Consider the following 27196-nt stretch of genomic DNA (forward strand, 5'->3'; position numbering starts at 1 on the left):
TCATATCATGGGGGTACATCTGCTGCTTGGGCAAATCCTTTGCTGGAGGAATACAGTTTTATGCTATATGATTGTGACACCCTAATTACCGCTATGGGCCACGAGTTTGACACCCGCTTCAAGGCCCAAGCAACAGGCCTCGAATTGCTCAACTTTCACCAAGGGGATTCCTCTCTTCTCACCTATATGGCTAGATTCAACCAATTGGTGGCTGAAACAAGTTGGCCGGTAGACAAAAAAACGCTGTCTTTTATAAAGGTCTGTCGGAATCCCTTAAGGATACCTTAGCTACAGTCCCGGTGGTGCCAACTGTTTTCTCTGAACTCCTAGATCTGGTACTCCAGATTGATGCTAGGAGGGTGGAAAGAAAAGGTGAGAGAAGGCCTATAGCCCCAATTCCATCCCGTTCGGAACCCACAGGAAGTACTGACTCCGAACCCATGCAGATAGGTGCTGTGAGGGGTCCCTCAACTCCCACGGATAGGGAAAACAGGAGAGTGAATAATCTTTGTTTTTATTGTGGCTCCTCTGACCATTTCATACAGTCCTGTCCCAAAAAATCAACAAAAAAGTCGGGAAACGCCAAGACTCGCCAGTAGAAGGGGTCCTGATCCATGTGGTGGTCACTCTCAGTTCACAATCACAATAACACTCTCGTTCCCAACGGGGAGGCCCTGACCACCTTAGCAATATTAGACTCAGGCGCCACAGGCAATTATGTCGACATTGCATATTCCTGCGAAACTGGCATCCTTATCGTTCCTAAAGCCAGGCTTGACGTGGTCAATGCAGTGGATGGAACCACCCTGGTTTCTGGATTGGTAACCAAGCGTACCGTAGACCTGCTAATGGTCACAGAAAGCGGGCACACAGAGACCATTTTCTTTTCTGATTGCTGCTCCGCAGTTCAAGGTGATTCTTGGTCTCTGATGGCTTTCCTTGCACAATCTCTGTATCGATTGGCAAACACACAAGATATGCTTCATGTTTGATTATTGTGAGTCTCAATGCTTAGACAAAGACAACTGCAAGTCTACCGGGCCTTGTCGCCCTCTTATAGACTGCGCTTTGGTGGTTGGTTCTCTTACGTCCACACCACACCCGTGGAGTATGATGCATACAAAGATGTGTTTGACAAGGGCAAAGTGGACCAATTACCTGCACACAGGCCATATGATTGCCCAATCAATCTAGTTCCTGGGGCAAGCATACCAAATGGAAGGATTTACTCCCTTACCCAGAAAGAGACTTCCATACTCAAAGAATACATTGACAAAGCATTAAGTATGGGTTTTATTCGCTCGTCTCGTTCCCCCGCGGCCTCTCCATTATTCTTTGTTACAAAAAAGAGGGGGACCTGAGGCCCTGTATTGACTACAGGGCCTTAAACGCAATAACCATTCTGAACCAATACCCCTTTCCTTTGATTTCCACCCTGTTGGATAAATTAGGTTCCTCAGCCTTGTTCACGAAACTGGACTTGAGGGGGGCCTATAATTTAGTGAGAATCCGTTAGGGTGATGAATGAAAGACGGCTTTCAAGATGCAGTTTGACCTATTCGAGTATTGTGTCATGCCATTCAGACTTTGTAATGCTCCGGCTACATTCCAGAATTTTATGAATGACATGTTTGGGGATATGATTGACCGGTACGTAGTAGTATACCTAGACAATATATCGGTCTATTTATCCTCCTATCAACAACATGTCGCCCATGTGACCTCTGTACTCCAGCGATTATGGAAAAACCTATTGTGGGCAAGACAGATAAATGTGTCTTTCACGCGACCGAGGTGGAATTCCTTGGTTACGATTTAACAAACAACGGAGTACGCATGAACCAGGCCAAGGTCAGAACTGTTCTCGACTGGCCTATTCCTGTGAACGTGAAGGCATTACAATCCTTTCTGGGTTTTGCAAACTTTTATAGGTGGTTTATTAGATCTTTTTCGGGAATGGTGGTGCCCCTTACTGTATTAACCAGCAACAAACACCCGTTTAGGTGGTCTACCGAGGCACAACATGCCTTTGACGCACTGAAGGCCGCCTTCACCACAGCACCGGTGTTACAGCACCTGAATCCGGCTTTGCCTTTCCAGGTGGAGGCTGACACTTCTGGGATTTCCATTGGAGCATCTTAACGCAACAGTGGGCGATATCCGGGTTCTCCATCCAGTAGCCTTCTTCTCCCGGAAACTTACCTCATACAAGCGTAATTACACCACAACAGATCACGAGCTATTGGCTATACGTGATGCCTTCAAGGAATGGAGACATCATTTGTTGGGGGCTTAACATCCCGTCCAAGTGTTCACAGATCATCGGAAGCTTCTGGCTATGAAATCCGTGAAGTGCTCTACGTCTAGGCATGCCCAGTGGCACAAATTATTTTCAATGTTCAATTTCATAGTGTCCTATAGTCCTGGGCATCTGCATTCCAAAGTGGATGCACTCTCCCGCATGCATGGTACTACCACGATTGAGAGGGATGAGGACTCCTTGCTCCTGCCCCATCAGATCATATGTGGGTGTACACCACAACCCTCACTAAGAGCGTCCCTCCTGGAATGGGTGTCCAGTCGGCCTCCTGAGATCTCTGAGTTTAACCTTGACACGGTGAATTCCCTGCCATACATCCAGGGGCGACCCTCCTTGCTGGATCTCAAGTCCCGTCAAACCGCAATAATGTGGCGTCATGATTCTATGTTCTCGGCACATCCTGGGAGGAGGAAGACGTTGGATCTGTTACAAAGGTGTTGCTGGTGGCCTTCCATGCGCAGGGATGTACAAGAATACATTTTGTTATGTGCAATATGTGCTCAATGCAAGTCAACCCCGGCCAAACCCATGGGCCTTCTTCAGCCTTTACCAGTACCACAGTGCCCTTGGACCATGTTATCCATGGACTTTATCGTTGAGCTACCCGCGGTACAGGTTTACAACACCATATGGGTTGTGGTAGATTTCTTCACGAAAATGTCATTGTTTATACCCTGCCATGGTTTACCCTCAGCTCCCATTCTTGAAGACCTATTCTCGAGACATGCTTTTCGTTTCTTTGGAATCCCTTCGATCATTGTTTCTGATCGCAGTACGCAATTCACGTCCCATTTCTGGAAGTCGCTCACGGCTTCATTTGGTATCGAAGACCACTTTTCTAGTGCATACTATCCACAAACAGATGGCCAAACGGAGAGGCTTAATGCCACGCTTGAGCAGTATCTCCGCTGTCTACTCCTACAACACCAGGATTAGTGGTTATCGGTGTTCATTGCAGCTGAATTTGCGCACAATAATTCACTTCATACCTCAACTTGCTCCTCACCATTCTATGCACTATATGGACAACATCCGCAGGCTCTGCCTTTTGATCCATCATTTCCCCATCATCACCCCGCAGCCCTCGATTGTGTCAGAGAACTCACTACCGTCCACAGCAATGTTGTGTGTTGCTTACATGAAGCCCAAAAGAGCGCTAAAACATTAGCTGATCTACACTGCTCACCGGCGCTGACATATCAGGCCAGAATGAAGGTGTGGCTGTCGATGTCAAACTCAGCAGCCTTAGAAGAAGTATCCACAACCTCCTCCCCTTCCTCCTCACCTGAATCCTCAGAAGAAGTTAAATGGCGGATGGACTTCTTCTTGGTCTTCTTTTTTGAGAAGAGATAGGGCCATCCGCGGCGGGAAGACACCCTGGTTCCCTGCCAAGCAGGGAAGCAGGAGGCTTCCTTTCCGCAGGGACCGAAAACAAGAGGGAAAAAGCAGATGCTCAAAAAAACCCTCTGTGAGTAGGAAGACAGTTCAACAGGTCCGGAAGATGAAGCGAAGAAATTCTGTAGACCCAGTGACAGACGGAGGCTGCCTGATGGAGCTTTTCTGGACTGAAGACCGAAGGTGAGGCAAGTCCTTCAAATGGTTCCGGAAGAGACGGGTGATGGAAACAATCCGAACGTTGGAGCAGGATCATCAACTGTAACAAGTAAGAAAGGAAGAGAAAGCAAAGGGAGCAAGCGGGAAGACAGGTGGAACAGAACGGCGAAGAAACGCCGCAGAAAGAAGGTAAGAAAAAACAGAGCGGCCAGGGAATGCCGTGAGGTAGAAACAGGAGAGAAGGGACAGCAAAGGAGCGACGTCAGGGGCCCAAGGGGCTGAGTGAGAAGCACGGAGGAAAAAACACACGGAGCAACCAACGAAGTAGAATAACAAAGTTGCAACGCGCCGAACCCAGAAGAGGGCGGAGCTTAAGTAGTGAAAGCCAGGAAAACAGAGCAAAGACTAGAGCGGGAAAGCCGGAAGTGGACAGAAAACCCGGAACATTCTAATGACGCCGCCAGCGCCAGCCGTTCCATAGCCCCCACCGGCGACTAGAAACCGGCGGCATGACAGTCGAACAAGAACCTTCGGTTGTCAGGTTGATGACCGCTTCTTCCTCATTTTGTGGGTCCCTACGAGATTGTTCAGGGTCTGTCTCAATCCCTTGGTTGTCAAGTTAGCTTTGGCTAGGGTTTGGAAGGTACATGCTGTGTTTCACATTTTCCTGGTGAAGCTGTTTCGTTCTGGTACACGCCTTCCTGCTCATCCCTCGTCATTCCCCATGCAGGGGTCCGAAGAATACAAAGTCAAAGCTATTTTGGACACTAGAGGGCGTGATGGGATCAATCCTACCTGATTGATTGGAAGGGCTGTGTTCCAGAGGATGGGACTTGGGAACCTGTAGGGAACATCCATGCTCCCCGTCTTCTGGCTCGGTTTCATGCTTCTTGTGGGGTGGATGTGCCTTTGGGGGAAGAAACTGTCAGGAATCAGCACAGCCACCGAAGGGGGCTAGCTAACGTCCCGGCGGGTTTATCCCCTCGAATAATACCTTCACATAACCCCATTAAAGTACCATCTGGTTGGTCGCCGTCTTCCTCGCTTCAAAGACAATCACAGTTTCTTTCACGGTACGTGTTGCCATGGAGACGGTGGAAGCGTCTCCCTGCAAGTCACCAGGCAGGAAGTAGGCTACATCTCGTTCCCATGTGACTCAACGACACGTACACTCGGAAGTTAAAAACCTGCCCACTCTAACAGCTAGTGCTTCTGATTGAAGTTTCTAGGACTTCTGTGTGCTGCTACCTACATTATTGAAATCTTGACTACTGCTTTTTTATCCCAGACCGCTTCGTTTCAGCCCTTGGTACTTCGTTCTGCTCCTTGTGACTGCTTATTTGTTGCCGACTCGGTCCTCATACGGATTGTTCTAATATCAAGTTTTGCTTCTTGTTCACTGCCTGCATGTTGCCGACTCGGTCCTCATAACGAACTGCGCTTGCCTAACGTTCGATTCCTTGTTTGCTGCCTTCACTTGACAACTCAGCTCACAATAGGACTGCAACTGTCTGACATCTGATTTCTGGATGTATGCCCACACGTTGCCGACTCGAGTTCTTCTTCCCAGACTACGCTCTGCATTTTGTCCTGGAATCACTCTTTTTTCACCATCATTCAGGAAATGGTACGCACCAGGACTAGAGACGCTTGCTGTGGGTGCCAACTCCCACTTAGGCGTACTTGTGCCGTCGGGGTAGGTTTCATATTACCACTTAGGCGTCCTCGTGCTGTCGGAAGAGGGTTCCTTGGATTCTGGACATTGTGACTTCCTGGAATACCTCCTGGCATCCTCGTGTCATCGGGACAGAAATTAGAACTGCATGGTCGGTCAGAACATCAGCCATTGACAATACTGGTATCCTGGTGAGAGTGTTTTGAACATCTGAATATCTAGCGTGTTTTCTTCTTCTGTTCTGTCTGGGTAACTGGTTGCTCTTTGTTGCTCTTGTTGCTCCAGATATCTGTACTGGGATCCTGTGGGGACATAGCATCATCTAGCGCCCTACGTGTGACTGGACTGCCTACCTTCTCCCATCTTTAGGTGGGTTGAATCTGTCTTGGGGGCAGGGTGTCCCAGGTCATTCACCAGTGGTATTAATAATCGTTTGTTTTGTCTTTCTACAGCCGGTGTGATGTGGGTGTGTGTCTCCTCTTTCGACTGCTAGATCCTTCTGTCTGTTTTTAACACACAGCAGAGGGTTATAACAGTATGAAGAATTATTCGGCTACTGCTCAGGCTTCCTTGCTTCAACTCTCCCTCTAAGCGGTGTACCGTCTTGGCGGTGAGTCCTAACAGTATATAGGTTTGCAATAAGGTTTGTTCAAGATTTGACCCACACTTGCATTTCATGCATCAAGTGCTCATTGGGGATTGTACTTTGCCTTCACTGCATTCAAAAAATCTTTTTGTAGTGTTAGCAATGGTATCACATTTAAATAGCTGTTGGCGCGATTGCTGGAATGGCCAGAGTCCCCACTGGCTTTCGGTAGACTCACTGGTTGTCTCTAGAGTCTCCGGTCCGGTTCGCGCTTCTGCGGCATGTTGCTTTCACCCCTTGCCACACTGAAGTGTGCAAACGTCCTTCCTGCTTCCTTTGCGGCTCAGCAGTCACACGTCTGCTTCCTGGCAGGACCCGGAATGGAGAACGCTGCCTTCTCGACCTGCCGAGCTCCCATGACCTCTCTCGCAGCTTCCAGCATCTCCACAGCACTTCTGTCTACGGTGCAGCATTTCACCCTCTGACTTGGTGGACTTCTCTGCTCCGCCACACCAGTACGTGTTCTTTGTTTTGCTGAGCATTCTCGCAGGAGCCAACGTCTTCTCCTGCGCTGTCTTGTTCAGAAGTGCGCTGGCCATTTTTAAATGTCCTGCACACAGGTGTTTTGAAAAAACAACTAGACTGCATATTGTTCTTCGAGCTAATGTTACCTTGTTCAAACTCCTTCATCCTCCTCGTTTCAGTACTTGGGGAATTCTGGGTGTTACAGTCCATAGGTGTCATTGGACACATGGTATTTAAATAGTCCTTCTCAGTAATTTTACATAAAGATACTTCAGAAGTAAAAGGTGTTGTGTTGGAGCTTTGTGTGTTTATGTCATAGGTGGGTGTTTAACCAGAAAAATAGATAGAAGAGTTTTCTTTACTTTTTCTACAAGGGGGAAGAAGCAGTTGACAAAAGGCCATTATGGTCTTGGGTATGAGGGGGTCTTCCTCATGGGAAAGTGGGATATCAAGATATCTCCCCGGAGGTTGTCTCCCCTCATGTGATCCACCTCATGCAGCTGCACCCAGAATCAGGATCAGGCAGCGGCTGCCGTCACCTGGCCACATGGGAGGAGGCCACCTGTGAGAAAATAGGGAGTCCATCGGATTTATCACACACCCATTTGCCATGGTATATGTAAACAGCGTTTTTCCCCAGTACTTTCCCTTGTTTAGAGGTACATAACAGGGCTGACCCTTATCCCCACTACTTTTTGTTCTATCCTGAGAGCCCTTGCTCCAACAGATTCATATGAATGACTCCATTAAGGGGGTGAACACACTGAGATGTACAGTTAAAGTCTCAGCGTATACCAATGACATCCTGGCATATCTTGAGGACCCGGACATGCCACTTCCCCCCTTCTTGTGAGAAATTGAGGGGTACTCTGAGGTATCTGGGTATAAACTCAACCTTGGCAAAACTGAAGTAATGTCCTTAAATAATCTCTGTTTTAGCTCATATATCAAAAGCCAAGGACTTAAGTGGCTGCAGAAGAGCATCAAGCATCTGGGCATCGATTTCTCAAATCAAATTGTGGAAACCCTAAAATTAAACTGTTAAGTCAAAGCTAGAGGGTTTTTTGGACAAATGGTCCTCCTTACTCCTCAACTGGTGGGGGCAGCTAGCAACAATTAAAATGTGTATTTCCCCAGTTGTGGTGTACAACCTGGCAATGTTGCCCCTCTGATGGCCATCAGTCTTTTTTGAGGAATTGTATAGGGGTTGTCCAAATTTTATGGAAAGGGAAGGGGGTCAGGATTTCCCTTAATAGGATTCAACTGCTTCCATCCCAGGGTCGAGCGTAGTTCCCTAATTTATGCACCTACAAAGACTTGTGTACAGGCGTGTTATAAATGTAACATCATAACGTATCATATCAAAAGGTACCAACAGAATTTGGAATAAGCCTGGGAATGGAATGGTTATCAAAGAGGGGGGAAATAGACCAGCAACTCGTATGTATTTGGTAGCTTTGTTAGCATACTCCTATCATACACGTGATATCCCACACGTATGTGTCAAAACCTCCCTGCATGGGGTTGCACCAATAACGTTCACCTGTAACTTGTTGCAGACTTGGTGGGTAGGTGGTGCAGTGCCCTAATGGTATAATTGTAAATTGCGAATGGAGTATAAATACTTAAACTGGCATACTTGGAGGGAGCGGGGTATACTGTATCTACATCAGATACGAGCAGCTAGGGGAATTCTCCCCTTTACAGCATTACAGAAGGCGTTTGGTTTATATGCCAGCACATTTTTAAGATATGATCAAATAGCTAGATGTGTGGTGAATTTTGAGGCTAGGGACGCTGAAGAAGGGGTGGGTTGGAGAAAAGCCCCAGTAAGGCAGCAGGCATCTACGTTACCCTGAATACAGTTCTGGCCTGGTTCTGTCAAAGAACTTGGCCAGGAGTGGTTAGATGCTCGGATTTGAAGATGCTTCGTAGGCTTGAGATTGACGATTGGTGTAACCTGGGAAACAGGGAATGTGTTTGGTAGGATCTGGGGACAGCAACCTGCCTTTCTTTTTTGCATCTGCAATTACTTTCCTAAAGGCTTCTCAAACTTAAACCTTATAGTGGATTAGTTTCTAGATTTTATGCCTTGGTCTTTAGATTTGTATCATGATTAATTACGACTGGACTGTGTTGGCAATGTGTTTCATTTTTTGGTCCTTGTTTCATGTTTTCATGTGTTAATTTTATTGTGTGCCATTAAGTGTTGTCTTGTACAGCACTCTGATACCTGCAGGCTTTTTAGCGAAACACATAAAAAATTTTTTTTAGAAAAAAAAGGTTGATAGGACTAATCCCAACAGAAAACCAGAAATGGCATGGGAAGCCGTGTGTGGGGTCGCTGTATCAAAGAGTTCATGGTTAAGAATATGACATAAAATTACCCATACCCCACTGGTGGCATCTACAACCCAGATGCTTTATATTTTGTATAATAGAGCGCTCTTCACACCTTCCTGCTTTACGAAAGTGGGGGTGACTAGGGGCTCCACATTATGCTTGTCGTGCCAGGAAGAGGAAGACAGCTTAGCGCATATACTGTTCTGGTGCAAATTGTCAAGAGCCTTCTGGGCAGATGTATGTGTCATGTCACCAACAGGCCTTACCACATGCTTCTTACACCAGGAGGAATGATAGAGGTACAGCCTGTCCGTCCCGGAAGCCACCCCAACAGGAGGTGAAAGGGAATAACACACTCCTGTCGAGATAGCCCTCTGGATGGCAAGGAAGAGAGTGGAGGAAAAACTGGTCCCAGAAACAAATCTCTACTTGGTGCTCTTGAAGGAGAGTTCAGTTCCAACAAACTCAAAAACAGCAACTCGCAGAATGAGACGATAGAATAACAGGCATAGTCAGACTCAGGGGAGCAACTTGAAGGAAAAGCGTCAGGAAGCAGGGGAAAGCAGCATAAGGATCCGAGAATAGGAGCTGGAAGCCCAGAGGAGAGAAAGGACGCAGGAACATGAAGACAAGAGGAATCAGGAAGGAAAACCAAGGTAGGTGAGGAATTTACGGGGCAGAGTCCACTCGAGGAGTAAGAGCATTGCGACATGTAGCAGTCAGGATCCGGCTGCACTTTACCTTCCTGATCGTCAGGAGGGATGGAGACGCCAGCGTGCGTCCGTGAATCAGAACGAACACAGCAGCCATGATGGAATGGGCCCTTATGCTTTCAACGACCGTACTGAGTCCAGTACAAGGGCTGCGGAATTCTGGCCGTATGGCTGCAGATTCTTCACAGTTGGGCTTCCAATATACCATTCTCCCCAGCACTAGTGCTCCTTGTGAATGAGCACCCCTCGCTTAGTGGAAAGAACCCCAAGGGGAAGCTCTTGGATGCCCTAATAGCAATTGCAGTTAAGCTGGCCTCCCCACGGGTTCCCGGTTAACGTCCCAGCAAATAAATGAAATCCACCCATAAGCAGATCAACCCCGCTGTCCGCTCCAGATCGCAGACCCTCCGGCACACCCCCCACCCCCACTCCCCAGCAAGGGATGCTGTGCCGAAATGCTCTTTTTATCGTCCAAAACCGTCACCCCAGACATGGTTGAGAGGTCAGCAACGCTTACAGTACAGCAATTGTGAAAGTAATTGTAAAGGATTCACCGTGTCTGGGGTGACTGCAGGCTGATAGCCTTTGAGCCCCCACACATGCAGAAAAATATGTCTTCACTGAAAATACTACTTCAGTTGCTACGGATCTCCCCACCGTGCTAAGTGACTGTGGGCTGAACCTTTGAGCCCCTATGTGGCACAGGAACACGTTTACTTTCTTAACTTCATAAAATCCTTTTCGTCATGCATGAAGTGGCAGGATCGAGTTACCGGTAATGCGAATCTCAATCAAACACAGTCGCTGCTGCGGGCATGGCGCACGAGGACCGTGATGCCCGTGCTATATAAGCACAGACTATCTCACAGGCAGCAGCCTGCGGCCCATCACTGTGAAGACCCTCTGAAACCAGCCCTACTGTGACAAGATCACACAGACCAAGAAGAATACTAACCCACGACTACATACTCAACCCGACAAGATGGAGTAATGAGGCTCAAGCCTCGGTATCCAAAAATCACAGCTGATGGACAAAAATGTATCAGTAAGAAGAAGAAGAAGAACAGGCAGCAGCCTGCAGGGTTAGCGCAGACCCGCAATACGCATTAATGGCGTGGCGGCCACAGGGCCGCCGGCAAGTTGCTTAAACAAAGCGCTGGGCAAACAGCTACTGCCCCATAAAAAATACAGCTGCATAATTTCCTTCAGGATCAGCGCGATCTCTCCGACAAGTTTAGCAAAGTGTGTTTTTTGTGGAAAATTGGCATATATGTCCCCAAGACCTGCTCCTAGCAGGTACTTGATAGAAAGGGAGGAAAGACTAGGATAGGCAATGAAAGCAGGTACAGGATAGGCAGAGAGGAATGACTCGGCTGGGGAAGGCAGGTACAAGATAGGCAGAGAGGAAAGACTGGGTTGGAAGGAAACCCATGTAAAAATGAAAAACAAAATGAAAACAAAATGAAAAATGTTTGTGTTGTTGAAATATATTGTGCAAATCTAATGGAGAAAAATAGCCTATTAGTTGAACTGGCAAAGACAAATATAAGCTGCAAGCATTAGAAAAGCCATTGTGTCTTAAACAAGCACTGACAAACTCAATAACTTTGGCCCGAGTGAAGACGAGGCGTATATATTATGTTTCATGGAGTCCATTTTTGGATATTGGTATAGCACATGTAGAGCCTGCTATTAATGTGCAGTGGGCGACTGGAGATTTGTGGAGGCATACTGCAAGGAGAGTACAGGCTGTAAATCTCTTTAAGGTATTGTATTGTTTATTTATATAGCGCCTATACACAGGAAAGTGTTTCAAAGCGTTCAACGAGGGTGGGAACAAGAGGAAAAACGACAGTCGCTCAGAACCCTTGAAACTCAGAGACGATAATAGTCTGCACAAGCAGAGTAAGTGCTTAAATACATGTAACGGTTGAGACACAGCAAATAGGCCTGACGACAATTCTGCAGTTTTGCAAGTGCAATTAAGGGGAGAAGACAGCAGAGAACAGACAGACGATCTCCAGGCATGTGCATTTGGATCGTGCAAGTTCATACAGGGTAACAGGGAGGGGGAGGTCCAAGTGCACCCAATCGGTAGAGAGTGGGGTAAGTGAAGGGAGAGCCACTCTCTCTGGTTATTCCTAAGTATCATGAAGGTGGGTGGGTGTAGGGCCCAGAGGCAAGTGCGAGAGGGGACTGGCAGGGGTGCCTGCGACCTGTGACACTCGGAGGTACACCAGACGGCCAGTTAGCAAGTTCCTAAATATCTTCCTTCTCAAGCTCTTCACTCATCCGCCTCCATCGCCCTCAGGGTCAGTAATTTCTCCAAGCAACGATTTGGTGGTAGATCTCTTTCTTCGGCTGTGGCCTCCCTCTGGAGCAGCCTCCCTGCCTCTCTGAAAATTGAGGTGAACCATCTCCGGTTCCGGAAGCACCTCAAGACCTTTCTCTTTGCTTCTGCTTTCTCTCCTCCTCTCCCCTGCTGAACTCCTGGCTGAAACTGAAACTGCACTGGTCACCTGGCCACCCTCTGTTCTCGGGCCCAGTTCCCTTCCCCGCCAGTTGCACACCTGTACTGCCCCCTGGCAACCCTTGCACTCTGGGGCTGTTTCTGTATCCCTACAGTCTCCTATCAGCATTTGCCACCTGATGTTTGCACTTACCCTTGCACCTTGTAAACTGCGGGGAGTGCTTGGTGAGAGAGTGCAGGGAGCGTGTGCCAAAAGAAGGCCAAGTGTGTAGCAAGAGATATTAGAGGCAAGATGCAAGGAGTTTTCACATATGCATCCACCTGCACCGTAGCACACACCCACAGTTCTGCAATTGCTGACTATATTTTAGTTTACATGTTTTACTTGTTTACAGCTGAAACATACTTACTGATAAAATGACATCTGGGAATCAAAAGAAACGTGGAAAAGAACAACTGGTAGGCATATTATTTCTTTTCATCTTAGTTTACTTACATCTGCTTAAGAAATGTAAATTATTTAAGAGTATCCTCCATAGTATTTATTGTACGGGGGTAGAGCCAGTAGGCTATTCAGGCATGGTTTGCTGCCAATAGTCTGCATGTCACAAGGTCTAGCCGGACCGTTGTTATCTTTCTCCCCTGTGCGCCCCACCCCCCTCTATTTTTTCTTGAGGTGCCTTGAAACACCATTTGTTGTGTAGTGTTAAATAAAATAAAGAGCTAAAATTGAAATTGCTGGTACATTTTTTGTGAATTTCTTTTTTTGAAATTGGCAGAATTGTGCTCCTTTTGAATAGTCACATGGTTCTTTTCTTTTTACATGTATGGGTCATATCATTAAAGTTAAATTACATTTCCTTTCATATAAAGAGAACAACATTCATAGATGGCAACCAAAGCACATCTTGTGCGAATGACTTTGAACCTAATTAAAAAAAGACCAGAATAATAGAATCACCAACTACAGAAGAATCCCATTCATGTAAAATTGCACCACCATATTGCGATGAAGCAATTGAAACTTTTAGTTCCTGTTCAGTTTCTGAATCTGTTAGTTCACAATTAAATAGTGATGATGGTAGCATATCATCAAATTACGAGGGACTTTGCGCACTAGAGGATTTTGTGGCTATTCCTGCCACAGGGATTGATGTTGATGATGAACTCTTTGAAAAAGTCCATATGGAATCCAAGTTAAGAAATTGTGATGGGCTTGTAGATGATTGTGAAGATGACAACTTATTTAGTGAGCAAGGAGAGATTTTGGATGATATTGATTTCCCAGAAGGAGAAACCACTGAAATTGACGGCGTCCCTCAGGAAATTCATCCAGAGACTGAGCACATTCACTCTGGTACAACCACATCACTCAGGGCTGCTGTTTTGATGATTGTGTGTCTACTAATTAAGTTTAAGCTGCCAGATGAGGCAATTTCAGATATTGTAACAGTAATCGGGATGCTTCTGCCTCAAGGTCAATGCATGATCAAATCATTGTACCACCTTAGAATTTTTTTTAAAGATTTAGCTAACAATCTGATACCAACAGTTCACTATTATTGTTCTTCATGTTATACCCCAGTTAAAAATAGTACTCAAAAATGTACTAGTCACGTTTGTGGGAAAAACCTGACCGAATCTAGTGCTATGTCCTATTTTGTTCAGCTATCAATTATTGCTCAGTTGCAAAGTCTGTGGAAAAGAAATTATTTTTTCAGATTATATTAGAACACATCGATTTAAACATTGCTCTAAAAACCTAGGAAATATTAGCAATATTTACGATGGGCTGCTTTACAAAGAGATGTATAAAAAAGGTATTCTAAGTGACAAGAATAATTTGTCATTCTCAATCAATAGAGACGGGGTACCAATTTTCAAGTCTTCAAATGTACGTCACAGGCTTCCCCCTTTCTCACCTGTTTTCGCTGCTTGATGGATTCCGGTGTAGAAGTTTTCTTCCTTATGGTTTCGGTCTTGTATAAGCCCGCTTGGCCGTCTTCGGCTTCCAGGGTTCGTTCAACTTCTTATCCGGGATCGATAGTAAACTCCAGGAAATCCAGGAAAAAATAAAGGGAAGAAGCACTCGGAGGCGGGTGCATGGATTCCAGGAGAAGGTTGGGTAAGAAGGAGAAGGGATAGAATGGAGCAAGGGTCCGGGAACCAGGAAAGCAACAAAGTTCCGTGAAGGCGAACCACAGAGCACACGTCTAGCCACAGCTAACAGTAGCGTTGAGACGCGCGGAAGCGCGGGGGTGTTCCTATTTTATCGAGTGTGCTGCAATGAACGCGAAGACTGGTAGGCAGCGTTCAGTGTCTGCAGCCATATTGATAGTACAACAGAGTGCAAGCCCCAGCGTGACAGGGACCAGGAGGTCCAGAAGGGGCGTGTCCGATGGGTCATGACAGCGTAAGCATGTGGCCTGTTTATATGTTAATAACTGAGCTGCCAATAGCCATGAGGAGAAAAAGACATAATCTTTTGTTCATGGGATATGGATTTCCCGAGGCAAACCTCCAATGTGGTCATTTCTGCAACCTTTGTATGAGGAACTTGCATTGCTCGAAAAAGGTTATGAATTTCATGATGTCAATGGACCTTTCTTTTCAAGGTGTGCCCTGTTAACATGCACATGTGACTTGCCAGCAAGGGCTTTAGTTTATAACTGTGTACAATTTAATGGGTACTGCAGCCGTTGGCATTGTCTACAAAAAGGGAAGCTTTCTAAGTTTCAAAATGGAGGCTGATCACACATATTTCCTTATGATGAAAATGATCCTAAAGGGAACGAACAATGAGAACCAAAACACCTATGAGTATAGATATTGAGTCAGCTATTGGTAAAATACAAACTGGTGATGCAAATCACATAGTAAGGGGCCACACAGGTCCATTTTGTTTTTTGTACTTACAATATACAGACGCAAGAAACAGCTGTGTCATTGATTATATGCACAGAGCGTGTTTGGGTGTCATGAATCTCTTGCTGCGAAATTGCTTCTCAAAAGAGAACAAGGACAAAGACTTTTCCTTTTTTGATAAAAAAGAATATGTCAGCAATGCTCTAAAAAAGATTAAGCCAACACTTTTTGTCATACAGGTTCCACGTACAATCGAGGACCTTGTACATTGGAAAGCATCAGAGTTCAGAAACTTTCTATTGTACTGCGGTGTACCAATTTAAAAAAAGGTATTTACAGATTCTTATTTTGTACATTTCTGTTTACTTTCACAAGGTATATTTATCTGCTATCAAAAGAGAGCATTAGTGAGCAGGATTTATCTGATGCTGAACATGTTTAATCACATTTGTACAACTATATGAACAGTTGTATGGTGAAAGAGGAATGACTCTTAACCTTCACAATCTGATCCATCTGACAGACTGCGTACGTTTTACAGGCCCGCTGTAAATCAATAATTGTTTTATTTTTGAAGATTTTAATGGCTTTCTGTTATAAATATATATAAATATTCATGCTGTTATAAATATATATAAATATTCATGCTAAACAAGGTGTTGACATGCAAATGACATGCAAATTTTGCATGTAATTCGGCTTTGGAAGGTGACACCTTTGCTGTTTGAAATGCACAAAAAACAACTATCAGAGGAAGTGATAGACCTGTATCATAGTGCAATCAATTGTACTACATTACCAGACAAAAGTAACAAAATCGACATGGGCATATGTGCGCTGGGGGAAATTGTTTGGAAACAATTGCTGGAAGAGCATTACAAGCTACTGAAAACATGTATGGTTTAAAGGAAACTACAGCAAAGTGCTTCCTAAGAGTAAATATGTACAAAGGGGTTTTTATGTTTATGGATCAGAGTACTGCAGATTGAAAAAGAGACAGCAGAGTGCTGTATCCTACAGAAAGGGAAACCAGCTTGCATTGGGAATTGCAGTTTGCTTTTTACAGTTCTAAGTGGATTCAGCAATATATAATGTTGCCTTGATCGAGAATTTCAAAATGATTGGAAGCATTGGACAGTTATGGACTGTAGAAAAGGGTGACTTGGTTGATGCTGTGCCAATAAGTGTCATAACTCATGCCTGCAACCTGGTGCAAGTAGAGAGTGAAACATATATCATTGCACCGCCAAATCGATATGACCTAGATTAAGAAGCAGTGTATTCTTTTAATTGGTTAAGGAAACCCACACAGCTTGCAAAGACAAAGCTTTGTCACCATTACTTCATTGTGCATTCTACTACTGACAGCTTTTTAAATGAAAGTGGTGAGACAAACTTCTTTAACGAAGAACTGTGCTATTAATGTATCTAAGTACCCAGGATATAAAGTAAAAGAAATGTTAACTTCTGTCAAATATGTTTTATGAAAAGAAATATTAAATAACAAAACTGTTATATGAGATGTGTAGTGTTATTTTTAAATCAAAACATCCTTTCAAATTTAATGCATACCAATTTCATTTGAACAGAATGCAGTCTGACTACATCCTATTTGATTATTATTGAATTTATGAAGCGCTGACCGAGATTCGAGAAACATCAGAGCGCTTTACAGAGGTATACAACAATACAGATGCATAACGGAGCACTTTTCAGAGATAACAGAACAGATACACAGCTGCGAGTGGTATACAGAGGGGCACAGAGGAGGGGTACAGATGTACCGGGTGGCAGGCAGGAGACAGGCGGCCACCGTCCAGCAGGTCAGGTGGCGCGATGGGATATGGGATGGCCGAGGTGTTACCCATTTCTTCTACCCAATGCCATAGCTCTCAACCATTTTTGTCAAAAAGGCGGGCGAAAACACCCGATTTTATTTTTGGCGAGTGAGAGGCCCATTGAAACGAATGGGCGTGCTGGAGGCTTGGCGAGTGAGTCACCTGTTTACAAGGCGGGTGACACCCGCCAAAAGCGTGTGAGTTGAGAGCTATGCATTGCTGCAAATTGATATATACACCCTGAATGTTAGCGACTAGGGATTATTTACTGGAGAAATTAGTTAAGTGCAGTTGGACTTGTAATTTGCACCAATAAAATGCAAAATAAATAAAACCTAATCTCTGAGAAATGTTTAACCAGATTAAAATGCTAAATAACTGCAACCAAAGTTGAAACTAGTTTGACATTATTTTTCCAACGTTTAAATGCAGTAAAAACGTGTGTCTATGTTACTGGATTGTTTTTAGAGATACAAATTGGAAAAAATCAAAAATAAATCTTCCAATGTATCCTTGAAAAAATCCTAAATAAATCCTCCACAATACTTGCTTGTCAAAAATTCCAAAATAAATCCTGTAGAAATGTGTGCCTGCCGATTAGTGTTAGTGAATAGTTTTCACTGAGAAACAACTCAGTAAAAATCCAAAATAAATCCTCCAACCCAGGACAAATAAATCCTTGCTTGAAAAAATCCCCCAAAAATCCAAAATAAATGCAAAAGAATCTGCAGCTTGAAAACAAGCCAGAAGCAATGATACCAAAACTATCTAAAAAGTGGATTTCTTTTTTTTACTAGGGTCTGTCTTAGTCCACAGCACTGGCACCTCATTGGAATGACATGCTGCAGGCAGGAGTTGGGTCACGGGTGGCATTGACGGCGAGTGGGAGCACCCGCTAAGTGCACAACACCCATTACTGTGCTGCATTATACTTTGACACTGGTGCCAAATAGCTGCTATGCTATGATTACTGAAGCCCGACTTCAAAATGAAAAGATCAAACACCACGACAGAACGGCACTACCTTTAAATGGACTGGATGGAGCTACCATTATGATGCGGGAGAGCAGATCATTCAAAGATGGCTAACTTCTTTACAGCATCCAAACGTAAATCCTTTATGCTGAGGGGAACCAACACCACTCCAAGATGTCCATCACGTCTAATAATGGTAAGAGGGCGGATCGGTTTTGTCCTATTTTTATTTCCATGTATCGGCGAGCATCAGCTGTATGCAACAGACCGAGCAAGTGATAAGGGGACGTACTGAGTAGCAGGATAGTATGTGAATGTTGTCTGGGAAGGGGCGAGGTCTCGTTACCAGATGGCATAGCACGGACAAGTAATTAGGGGCCACAGCATGCACCAACGTGATAATAGCAGTACATTGGCCAGTTGCTACGTGAAGTGCATCGTTCAGGGTCGTTAACGATATTTTATGGACTGCCGATTAGGGGAGAGATTATGATTCAGTGACTGAAGGGGGCAGTGAGGAGTGCTTCATTGTCAATATCGCAGAACAGAGAGATCCTAATACGAATCAATAATCAATTGATAGCACATGTATAGTTGACTAGAGGCAGTACAAGAGTCAAAGATGAAAGGCAGATTGTGGGTCAATGACGATTGTGAAAAACGTAGGACAGTGCAAGAACCAATGGGCAGGGTCGTAGCAATGGTCACTGACCGGGGTTAGTGCCTCTTTAGTGACCAGGACAGAGTCTGGGTTAAGAGCAACGCATGAACTTTTGACTAGTGGCAGGGCATGGCCACGACAGTCTGCTGGTCATTGACTAGTGAAAACGGTGGCAGTGTTTGCTGTTAGTGCGCCTAAATATGTTATTGTTACTGGGGGAGCTCATAACTGTGGTGCCCATGCATTGGGTATAGGATAGAAGCCTTGGGAACACTGTATGACAGCTTTATGGGTCAATGATTATGGATGTTCAATGGCATTCAGTTGTTAAAACACCCAGGAAGTGCCAAAGATGGTGCTACTGAATGTGAGATGCCTAAGAATTTGAGTCGGTGATTAAGGGAAGACTTTGAAAAGACCAGGTGCTAAAAGTGGTCGAAGTACAGCATGGCCCATTGATGGTGTTGGGAGCCAGGGTTCATTGGCATTGATTAATCCCAAAGAGTGGACATCCTGGAGGTACAGGTTTTAGTTGGGATCATGTACTAATCCCGGTCGGGCTGAGCATGGGCCAATAACCTGGAAAGGGTGAATTATCAGGGCCCAGTCAATTAAGTAGGCCCTTCCATCGTTTAACCTAGACTGAAATGGATCTTCTGTCCACTGCTCCAGACCCACAACAGGGATGCAAGGGTGTGCAAGATACCTTTGTGCGTTCACTCAGTAGGATCCCTTGGTCTCGCTTCTCATCATGGCTGGAGTGTGTCTGCGTCGTTACATTTGACCTGGAGCTGGGGCAGGCTATGGAGGTGAGACGGGAATTGAGGGGTTTGGGGGTAGATGGTTAATTGAATGGGATATTTCGAGGTGTGACAGTGGTTTAAATGATTTTTACTGTGGCAGTTGAATTAATGTAAAAATCTAACTGTTGTACTTGTAATGGTTTTCAGTAGAACAGAAAAAAGGCATTGAGCTTATAAAAAGAACAAATATGTGTCGATAATGGTGAATTCAGATTTTCCATACAAACGTTCAGGAAAGTCATAATTCTATTAAAGACACGGAGACAAACTATTATGGTTTCTCTTTTACTAAAAGCTCAAGCAGCCTTCATAAAAATTAACAGTCAACAATATGTAAGAAAAAGAACAGTTTGTTATAACAATGTAGTATTTGAACTTAAAACTCTATGCCCTCAGGCATGTAACATTCCACCAATCATGGCGTCTCTTTGCCATCACCTTCTGATTCCTCCTCACAACTTCCTCTTTCTTCCACTGACTTGCTGCAGCCCCCTGATGAGACGGTTCGCATTGACTGTGGTTAGAACGAAACTCGAACGCTGACGAAATGCACTCCTCGAGAAACTCTGCCAATGCTATATGGCTTTATCCCTGAGGGCTCTCGGGAGCCCGTCTGTTTGGTGTCTGGACCTGCACGGATGGTAAAAAGAAAAAACCTCAACCAACTTTCAGGCTAACTGTGTGTGGGCAATCACTGTGCTGCATCGCTTCCTGGCCACCCCTCTTGCACTTGCAGTCGCTCTGCTTGTCACCCTACTGCACCCTTTCCCAAGCAGAACTGAGTGATTGAACGGGTGGGATAATACCTAGCCTCACTGTCTTTAATAGAATGAGGACTTTCTGAATTCTGTGTCAAGACCCAGAGGCTGGTATTCTGCTTGTTCAAATCTTACTTAACACCAACAAAGCCACCTGCTCGACATGCTTAAAATAAAAGGTCTTAAAAGTGGACTTGTTCAACCAGTCTGCGGCCTTGAGGATGTCTTGTAATCCAGCCCCACTGGGAAAAGCTTTTAGGTGCTATGGCTCCTCGTGCAGAGTGTGCACCAAAAATTGAGATATCTATACCTGCTTCCTGCATAACCCATCTGGCTAGAGTCGCGGTGGATACTGCTTTGAATGGTTTACGGAGTGTGATGAAAAGTCTGCACTCCCCCACCTGCCTGATAGGCACAGTCTGCTTCTCATAATCCTTTAGGCATCTGACTGGACAGAGCTTCGGCTGTTCTGGTAAAGCCAGAAAAGTAGCTGATCTGATGGAGTTTTTTGTCCTCTGCCTACCATGAAAGGTGGCTCCCTCTGGACAAAAGGATTTGCTGTCCACCTCCAGCGCTCCTACGTATCATACTCTCTTGCAGGCTACTAAGCAGAGTAGCATCGTTAACTTGGCGAAAATAGCCTTTCTGGCAAGGGCACTGTTATCCGCGCCCACCCAGGAAAAGCTGGAGGATGGCGTTTACATCCCACATACGTGTGTACTTCAGTGCCAGAGGCCGTATGCCTTTCACTCCTTTGTGCAGCCGGACTGCTAGCGAATGCCTGCCGACCGGGGCATTGCCAATTTGCTCATGCCCGGAGATGGCAGACCTGAACGTGTTTACTCTTGAGTAGGCTTCGCCTTGTGCGGTGAGACTAGCCAGAAAGGTCACTATGTGTACTACATCTGCTGAAGCAGGATGCACGTTCCTAGCAACACACCAGCTGTACCAAGCAGACCTGTAGTACTTGGCTTTCTTGGGAACCCAGGATTCTCTGATAGTGCCTGGTTTTGCCAGGCACTCCTGAAATCACCTAGACTATTAGGCGCAGGGTCCCTAGCCTGATTAACGGATGATGGAGCCCTGCTGGGTCTAGCAGTGTGTCTGGAAGTTCTGGCAGAAGGAGCAAGGTGTCGCATGCGAGTTCCAGCAGGTCCGGGAACCACGCCTGACTCTTCCAAGCTGGCGTCACCAGCCTTATTTGCTGCTGCCTCGTCCTCGCAATCATGGTGAAACAAGGAAAGGCATAGTTCCTCTGTTAACCCCAATGCTGCAGGAAAGCGTCTGTGGTTGCTCCCTCCGGGTCCGGCCTCCAGCTGAAGAACCGTACGAGCTGGCAGTTTAGTCTGGATGCAAACATATCTGTCTGACAAACAACCGTTCTCTGCATGAGGGCACAGAAGACGCCTCTATCCAGCTTCCAGTTGCTGAAGTCCTTGAGGTGTCTGGAGTTCCAGTCCACTACCTGATTGGAAACTCCCTAGAGGTACTCCACTGTGATGCTGTAACCCCTCTCCAAGCAGAAGTACCAGAAATCCTTGGCCAGCTCCACTAATCACCTGGACTTCGTCCCCCCTAGGCGGTTGATGTACCAGACTGCTGAAAGGTTGTCAGTTTTCAGCACGATGAAGCACTGAACTCTGTCCTGGGATAGGCACCCTATAACAAAGTATCCTGCTAGAAGTTCCAGGCAATTTCTGTGATGCCTGGACTCCTCCAGGGACTAACTCCCTGCAGCGAGCTCCCCAGCCCCTGCAACTGGCATCAGACTCTATGACAAGGTCCGGAGCGGATCCGAAGATGGCCCTCCCGTTCCATGCTTCCATGTGTCGGAGCCACCAGTTGAGCTCCGTCCTGGCTTCCTCTGACATGGGAAGCAGTCTCTCATATGACAATCTCTGTCTGAGGAACTGGATCTTGAGCCGTTGAAGGGTACCATAATGGATTGGCCTCGAAAAGATTGTTTGGATAGATTAGGCGCTCCACTATCCTTGCTAGTTGCCTGAGATACATCTGATCCCTGTCTAGGACTGTTCTGATTTCCTTCTTTATGTCGTTGACCTTCGATAGAGGTAGGCTCAGCGTCCCCACCTGGGAGTCTTTGACAAATCCTAGGAATTCCATTCTCTGTTGCACGTTGATCTCTGACTTCGCCCAAATGACGAGAAATCCCAGTGATTTCAGGAGCTCCGACGTGAGGGCTACCTGCTTCCGCAGTCTGTCTGGATACTACGCCATGAGGCATAGGTCGTTGAGGCATACTATAATTTGCACACTGTGAGGGGTCAGTAATGCAAGGTGGGCAGGTGCTTGTAGTTTTTCTCAAGATTAGACATTTTATTGAGAACAAAACAATGCAAAGAAAACCTAACTAAGCCTACTCTACCAGGGAATTCCCTGCCTATTCTAGTTTCTAACAAATAATCTGCTAGCATACACAAAACTGGCCCTCACACTAAACAACAAAACATTTAAAATAAACCATAAACTAATATAATTACCACACATCCAGTGACTTGGATGATCTTTATCTGTCTGGACAAAGTTAGTCTCTCCAAGTGTTCATAAAGCAAACAGTCTTGATTCAGTTCTTGAAAGTTCCAAAAGAAACCAAAGTTCACCCCAACAAAAGATCCACTGGTAACCGTTCTTTATCCGTCTGCTGAAAAGTTCTCCTTCCATTATCAGTAAAGAAAATGGCACCAATGGTAATCCTGGATATCCGTCTTCCAGGATACTATTGTTATAGTTCAAAGAGAAAAGTACCACTTCTGCTTTAACAACTGTTTGTTTGATTATCACCTGTGCAGTGTCGTTTTAGAATGATTTATCACAATGCTTCTTCTAAGAGTGTTGACAACTCCCTTCTTCTACTGTTACTGTGGGGGCAGGCTCCTTTGCCCCACATTAATCTTCTGCTTCAACCTCTGTAATGTAACATTTTCTAACAGTCTCATAGACAACCACAGTTCTGATAAGTTTGCTTCAATATGTCTTCTTAGGCAATTTATAAGACACGACTCTTCGACCTTCACAGGTAGGCAAGGCACTCTTCATCCCTAGGTTACAAGGGAAGGGCAGCCTCTTTATCCTAGTGGCAGTGAGACAGGCAGAAGAGACAATCTGTCTTGGCTCCCCGACTGTTTCTCTTTCTCTCTCTGCTGCAACAGCCTTAGCCTTACAGATCATTGATTTCTTGCAAGCACCCAGCTCCGTTCCGCAGCTTTTAATCACACCTTCTTGGTTCCAGTAACTAACCGAGAGCTGTATTGCCACTCTTCCAACTCTGGATAACCTTGTCAGACTTGTATCAGAGGACACTGGACCTTCAGCAACTTCAGCAACTAAAAAGTAAAGGTGGCCAGGTTTTAATATGGCTGGTTTCACTGTAAAAAGGGCTGGCCTACTGGTTTTGGCAGTGCATGTTCTTTCTCTGCTTCAACAACTTCTACAACTTCTAATGTACTTGTTTGGTGTGTTACAAGAGTTAGGCTTCTCAAATGAAACATATTTAGCTATACGTGATTGGTCTTTGATGTAGACTTTCACCATTAAAGAATTGTAAGGACTTGCGTTTCTGTTTCATTAATACAGAGTGATACTTTGATTCTGTATGGGAATCGTAATAGTCCACACACAACCTCTGTTGTTGTTTTATCCCTTGTAACAATCTGCGAAAAATGTCAGTTTAAACTTTGAGTGATTAACACAGCGTCTCTCCCTTCTCAATTGGAGACACGCGACCACGTTGTTAAGTTTAATAAGTTCAACAATGGAAACAAAAAGCTTTTTAATTCATGCAAGCACGTCACCTTGCTTTAATTGCACGTGTGTTATATTTAGTTTGTACAGGAGACTTTCTACAAAAACGAACAACTTCAGATGACTTCTGCTCGCTTCTGCTATTATGCGACCAATATTGGAGCTGTTATCGGTTACCGGCAAAAGGTTTTCAGTGATAATGGGTCCGGGCCTTTGCGCACCGGCTCCAGAAACACTGCGGTTGCAGGCTGCTTCCACTTCCCAATGTGCCTTCCTTCTGCTACTACTTCAGGCACTCTTGGGACCCACACCCCTCTGCAGCATGGGTGTCTTCGGTCTGGCTTCCACAACAGGGGGGAGTCTTCTCTCCCCAATTGCATGGCTTGCTTCTGCAGACGGGCCTCAGGCTGCAGCGCGATCTCTGCTCTGCAATCACAGCTACTAGGCACACCTGGGAAGTCCTTCAACTCCACGTCTCTCTCAGTGCAGCCACGCCCAGAGAGGGTTTGTGAACACAGGACCAATTAAGAACCAGCAGGTGAAATCTGCTCTTTTCTTGTCCCGGCGTCTCTTAAGTGTCACATTTCCACGTGAATTGCTAGCCTTGTGCTCTTCTCCTTCTACTACTACTACTGCTAGCCTTCTAGCTCCTGCTCCTTGCTTCTCCTTCCTGCTGCTGCATTTTATGCCTCACAGGTGAGGTCATTAAATTCAGGTGCTGGCCCTTAGTGTTAATTGCCTGACCTAGGCAACGGCTACTAGACCTAATTGCTTGTCCTTTTCTTCTACATGTCTCTGTGGCTGCCTTTTTCGTCCCAGTCTTTGGGGCCTTCTGGGAGATGTAGTTCATTTTTAGTGAACTTTGGTTTTTCTGCTTCTTCTACATTTGTAAGGGTAGTTTGAATCCCTTGAATATTTTTAGAAGAGGAATTATAAGGTGTAGTCCTATTAGAGACAGAAGGTGTGGAGAAGGGAACACTCACCATTCCCTATAGTGTACCTTTTTATATTGAGGAGGGCATTTAAGTTCAGGGATAAAAAAGACATGTTCTTTTGATGAAATAGATTTAGATGTTTCAATCGTAAGTTTTATTACCTTAGTTTTAACTGAAGGCTAAAAACTATTATAATGACAACAAGCCATAACCTCTTCTGGAATGGTAGTAAGAGTATCCCGTTCAGAGGAAAAATACCATGTCTCTTCCCCTGGAGTCTCCTCACTACCCTGGGCCTTGACACCACCCATGTGATCCTCCTGCAGTACACCACCCCTAGGATTGGGATCAGGAAGCATCTGCCCTCTCCTGGCCACCTGGGAGGAGACTTCAGGCAGGGTTTTGGGGAGGGATCCGCAGGAATCCCCACAACACCCAGTTTGCGTGGGTTCGCTACTACGGGTCAGAGGGCTTGGTGAAACACCAATGCACTGATGTTAATCCGAAGGGAAGGAAGGTGAAATCCCATCTCTGGTCCTGCCAGAGGAATTGTAGGAACTGCCGGTGCGATTCGTGCAGGGGGACTGCCAGGTATGCGTCTCCCGGGTCTATGCGGGCTAGCCAGTCTCCTCTTTGAAGGATATCTCTTTACTGTCTTGTTGTGAGTGACTCATAGTCTGTGCCCTCATGATCTTCCTCCAGGCTAGAGGGTCTGGCACCTTGCCACCTCCGCTGCGCTTTGCTCCTAGTGTGCTTACTTTTGGCGTGTCTCTTGCACAGCAAGCACTGGGATTGTGTCTGTGTTTTATGCTCATTTTGCCACTGTCTCTTGTTGGACTTGGGCTTGATTGCCCAGGGGTCCTGAGTAAAGGCCACCCAGTCTTGCAGGAAATCTAACTTGCTGGCTGTGGGTCCTGTGGCAAACCTGAAGGTGTCTCCCCCTCTAGTTCCAGGGGATCTGTCCTATAGGTGGCCAGACCACAGCCATCGCTATTGGATCCAGTTCCTGGGGGTGGACGAGTGTGGGGGCTCACCTAGATGGGGGTGGAAGTGGTACAACGAAGGTTGACACACAGTATCCCCTTCCTTGTGACACCTTTTCCCCATCCTGCCTAGTAGGACATGTAGAAACTCTACCCTTCCCCCTTTTCCAACATGAACACTTTTTCTCAGCGTGAACGACAACAGACTAATACCCAAGTAGTTTACCTGACATGTCCCAACACAAATGTCAGGCAGGTTCAGGCAATTACCAACAACTACACACACCTGACTACCCTTTGCCTTGCCCATAGAGATAAAGGGCAGAGCACAAGCGAGCACTCCGAGCAAGGCTGAACGCACAAGGAAGTAGGTCAAACAGAGGAGAAAGGCGGCGAGACCTAAAAAGACATCAAGGAGGGAGTTGCCCTTTTCTTTTTAACCCAGACCCGCAAAGCCTCCAATGAAAGCAAAATAAGAGTGGGAATCTCAGCTGGCAAATGGTGTGATGGATGTCAGCGGTATATGGCACCCTCCCGCACTGATAGCCAGGGTGGGGAGATGTGGTTGCCATTGTGGTACCATCCTTGACTCCAGTGGCAAAGGTACTGCCAATGAGTTCAGCACAGCCGGTGAGTCGGAAGAGCCCGATCGTCAACCGGACTGTGTTAAGCTCAAGGTTGCAGTGGCAACGTCAAGAAGATAAATGGGTCTTTTGTGAACAAACTTGGTACCAGAGATAGATTGGTCCGGTACCACGTGGGCGCTCATTCGAAGGTCTCTGGCTGGTACCACTCTCCTGAACTAGGAGGCTGTGTTGAACATTGTGAGTAAAGAAACCACAAGGAATCTATGGGATAACTGCGCCGCCCGTAATTGCGCAGATGGAAATGTCGACGCCAATTACTGCGCCGCGCACAGTTATCAGATAGATTACTGTGCCTGCATCCCCAGCCGGCATTTCCCTTCCCACCCCCCCACCCCACTTACCTTTATGGCGGCACACTTCTGTGTGTGCCGCCTACACCCTGCCATCCCAGCGGCTTCAGTTCCCCCACTAATGTGGGCTAGAGCTGACGCTGCAGGGTGCTTTTCTTTCTTGACTTTTCTTTCTTTTCCCCCGCTTACCACAATGGTAAGCGGGGGACATCCCTGCAACCCACGCTCTGCTTGGGCGCAGTAAATGTCACCCTCATTTTGTGCGCTCCCCCCCCCCCAAATTCACAGTGACTTCCGGAGCGCACAAATGAGGGTGACATTTCGGTACGTTTCCACTACAAGTACCAAGAGGCCATAGGGAAGGCTTGTATAAGGTGTTTAGGTGGTCATACAGGGGTCGAGCCAAATCCCTTGTACACTCGAAAGTCCTTGACAAATTACAGAAGTTCTGGTATTGTGAAACTGGCGCTTGCGCCCGGCTAAGGGGAACGTT

The 27196-nt window shown here is 45.9% G+C and overlaps 1 protein-coding gene across 2 annotated transcripts in view; it reads left to right on the forward strand.

Annotated features, from left to right (window-relative positions):
- The first annotated feature begins 18121 nt into the window (after positions 1-18121).
- DENND6B (DENN domain containing 6B) overlaps positions 18122-27196 on the forward strand; it is a 756791-nt gene continuing 747716 nt past the window's right edge. The window contains exon 1 of one of the 2 annotated variants that reach the window (XM_069629519.1): positions 18122-19334. In XM_069629519.1, coding sequence (XP_069485620.1) covers positions 19173-19334 — 162 coding nt within the window. In that variant the 5' untranslated portion in view covers positions 18122-19172. The remainder of the gene's footprint in view (positions 19335-27196) is intronic. The other variant, XM_069629520.1, reaches the window with a different exon arrangement.

Source organism: Ambystoma mexicanum, chromosome 12 (assembly GCF_040938575.1).
Source record: "Ambystoma mexicanum isolate Mex_15411 chromosome 12, UKY_AmexF1_1, whole genome shotgun sequence".
Taxonomy (NCBI): domain Eukaryota; kingdom Metazoa; phylum Chordata; class Amphibia; order Caudata; family Ambystomatidae; genus Ambystoma; species Ambystoma mexicanum.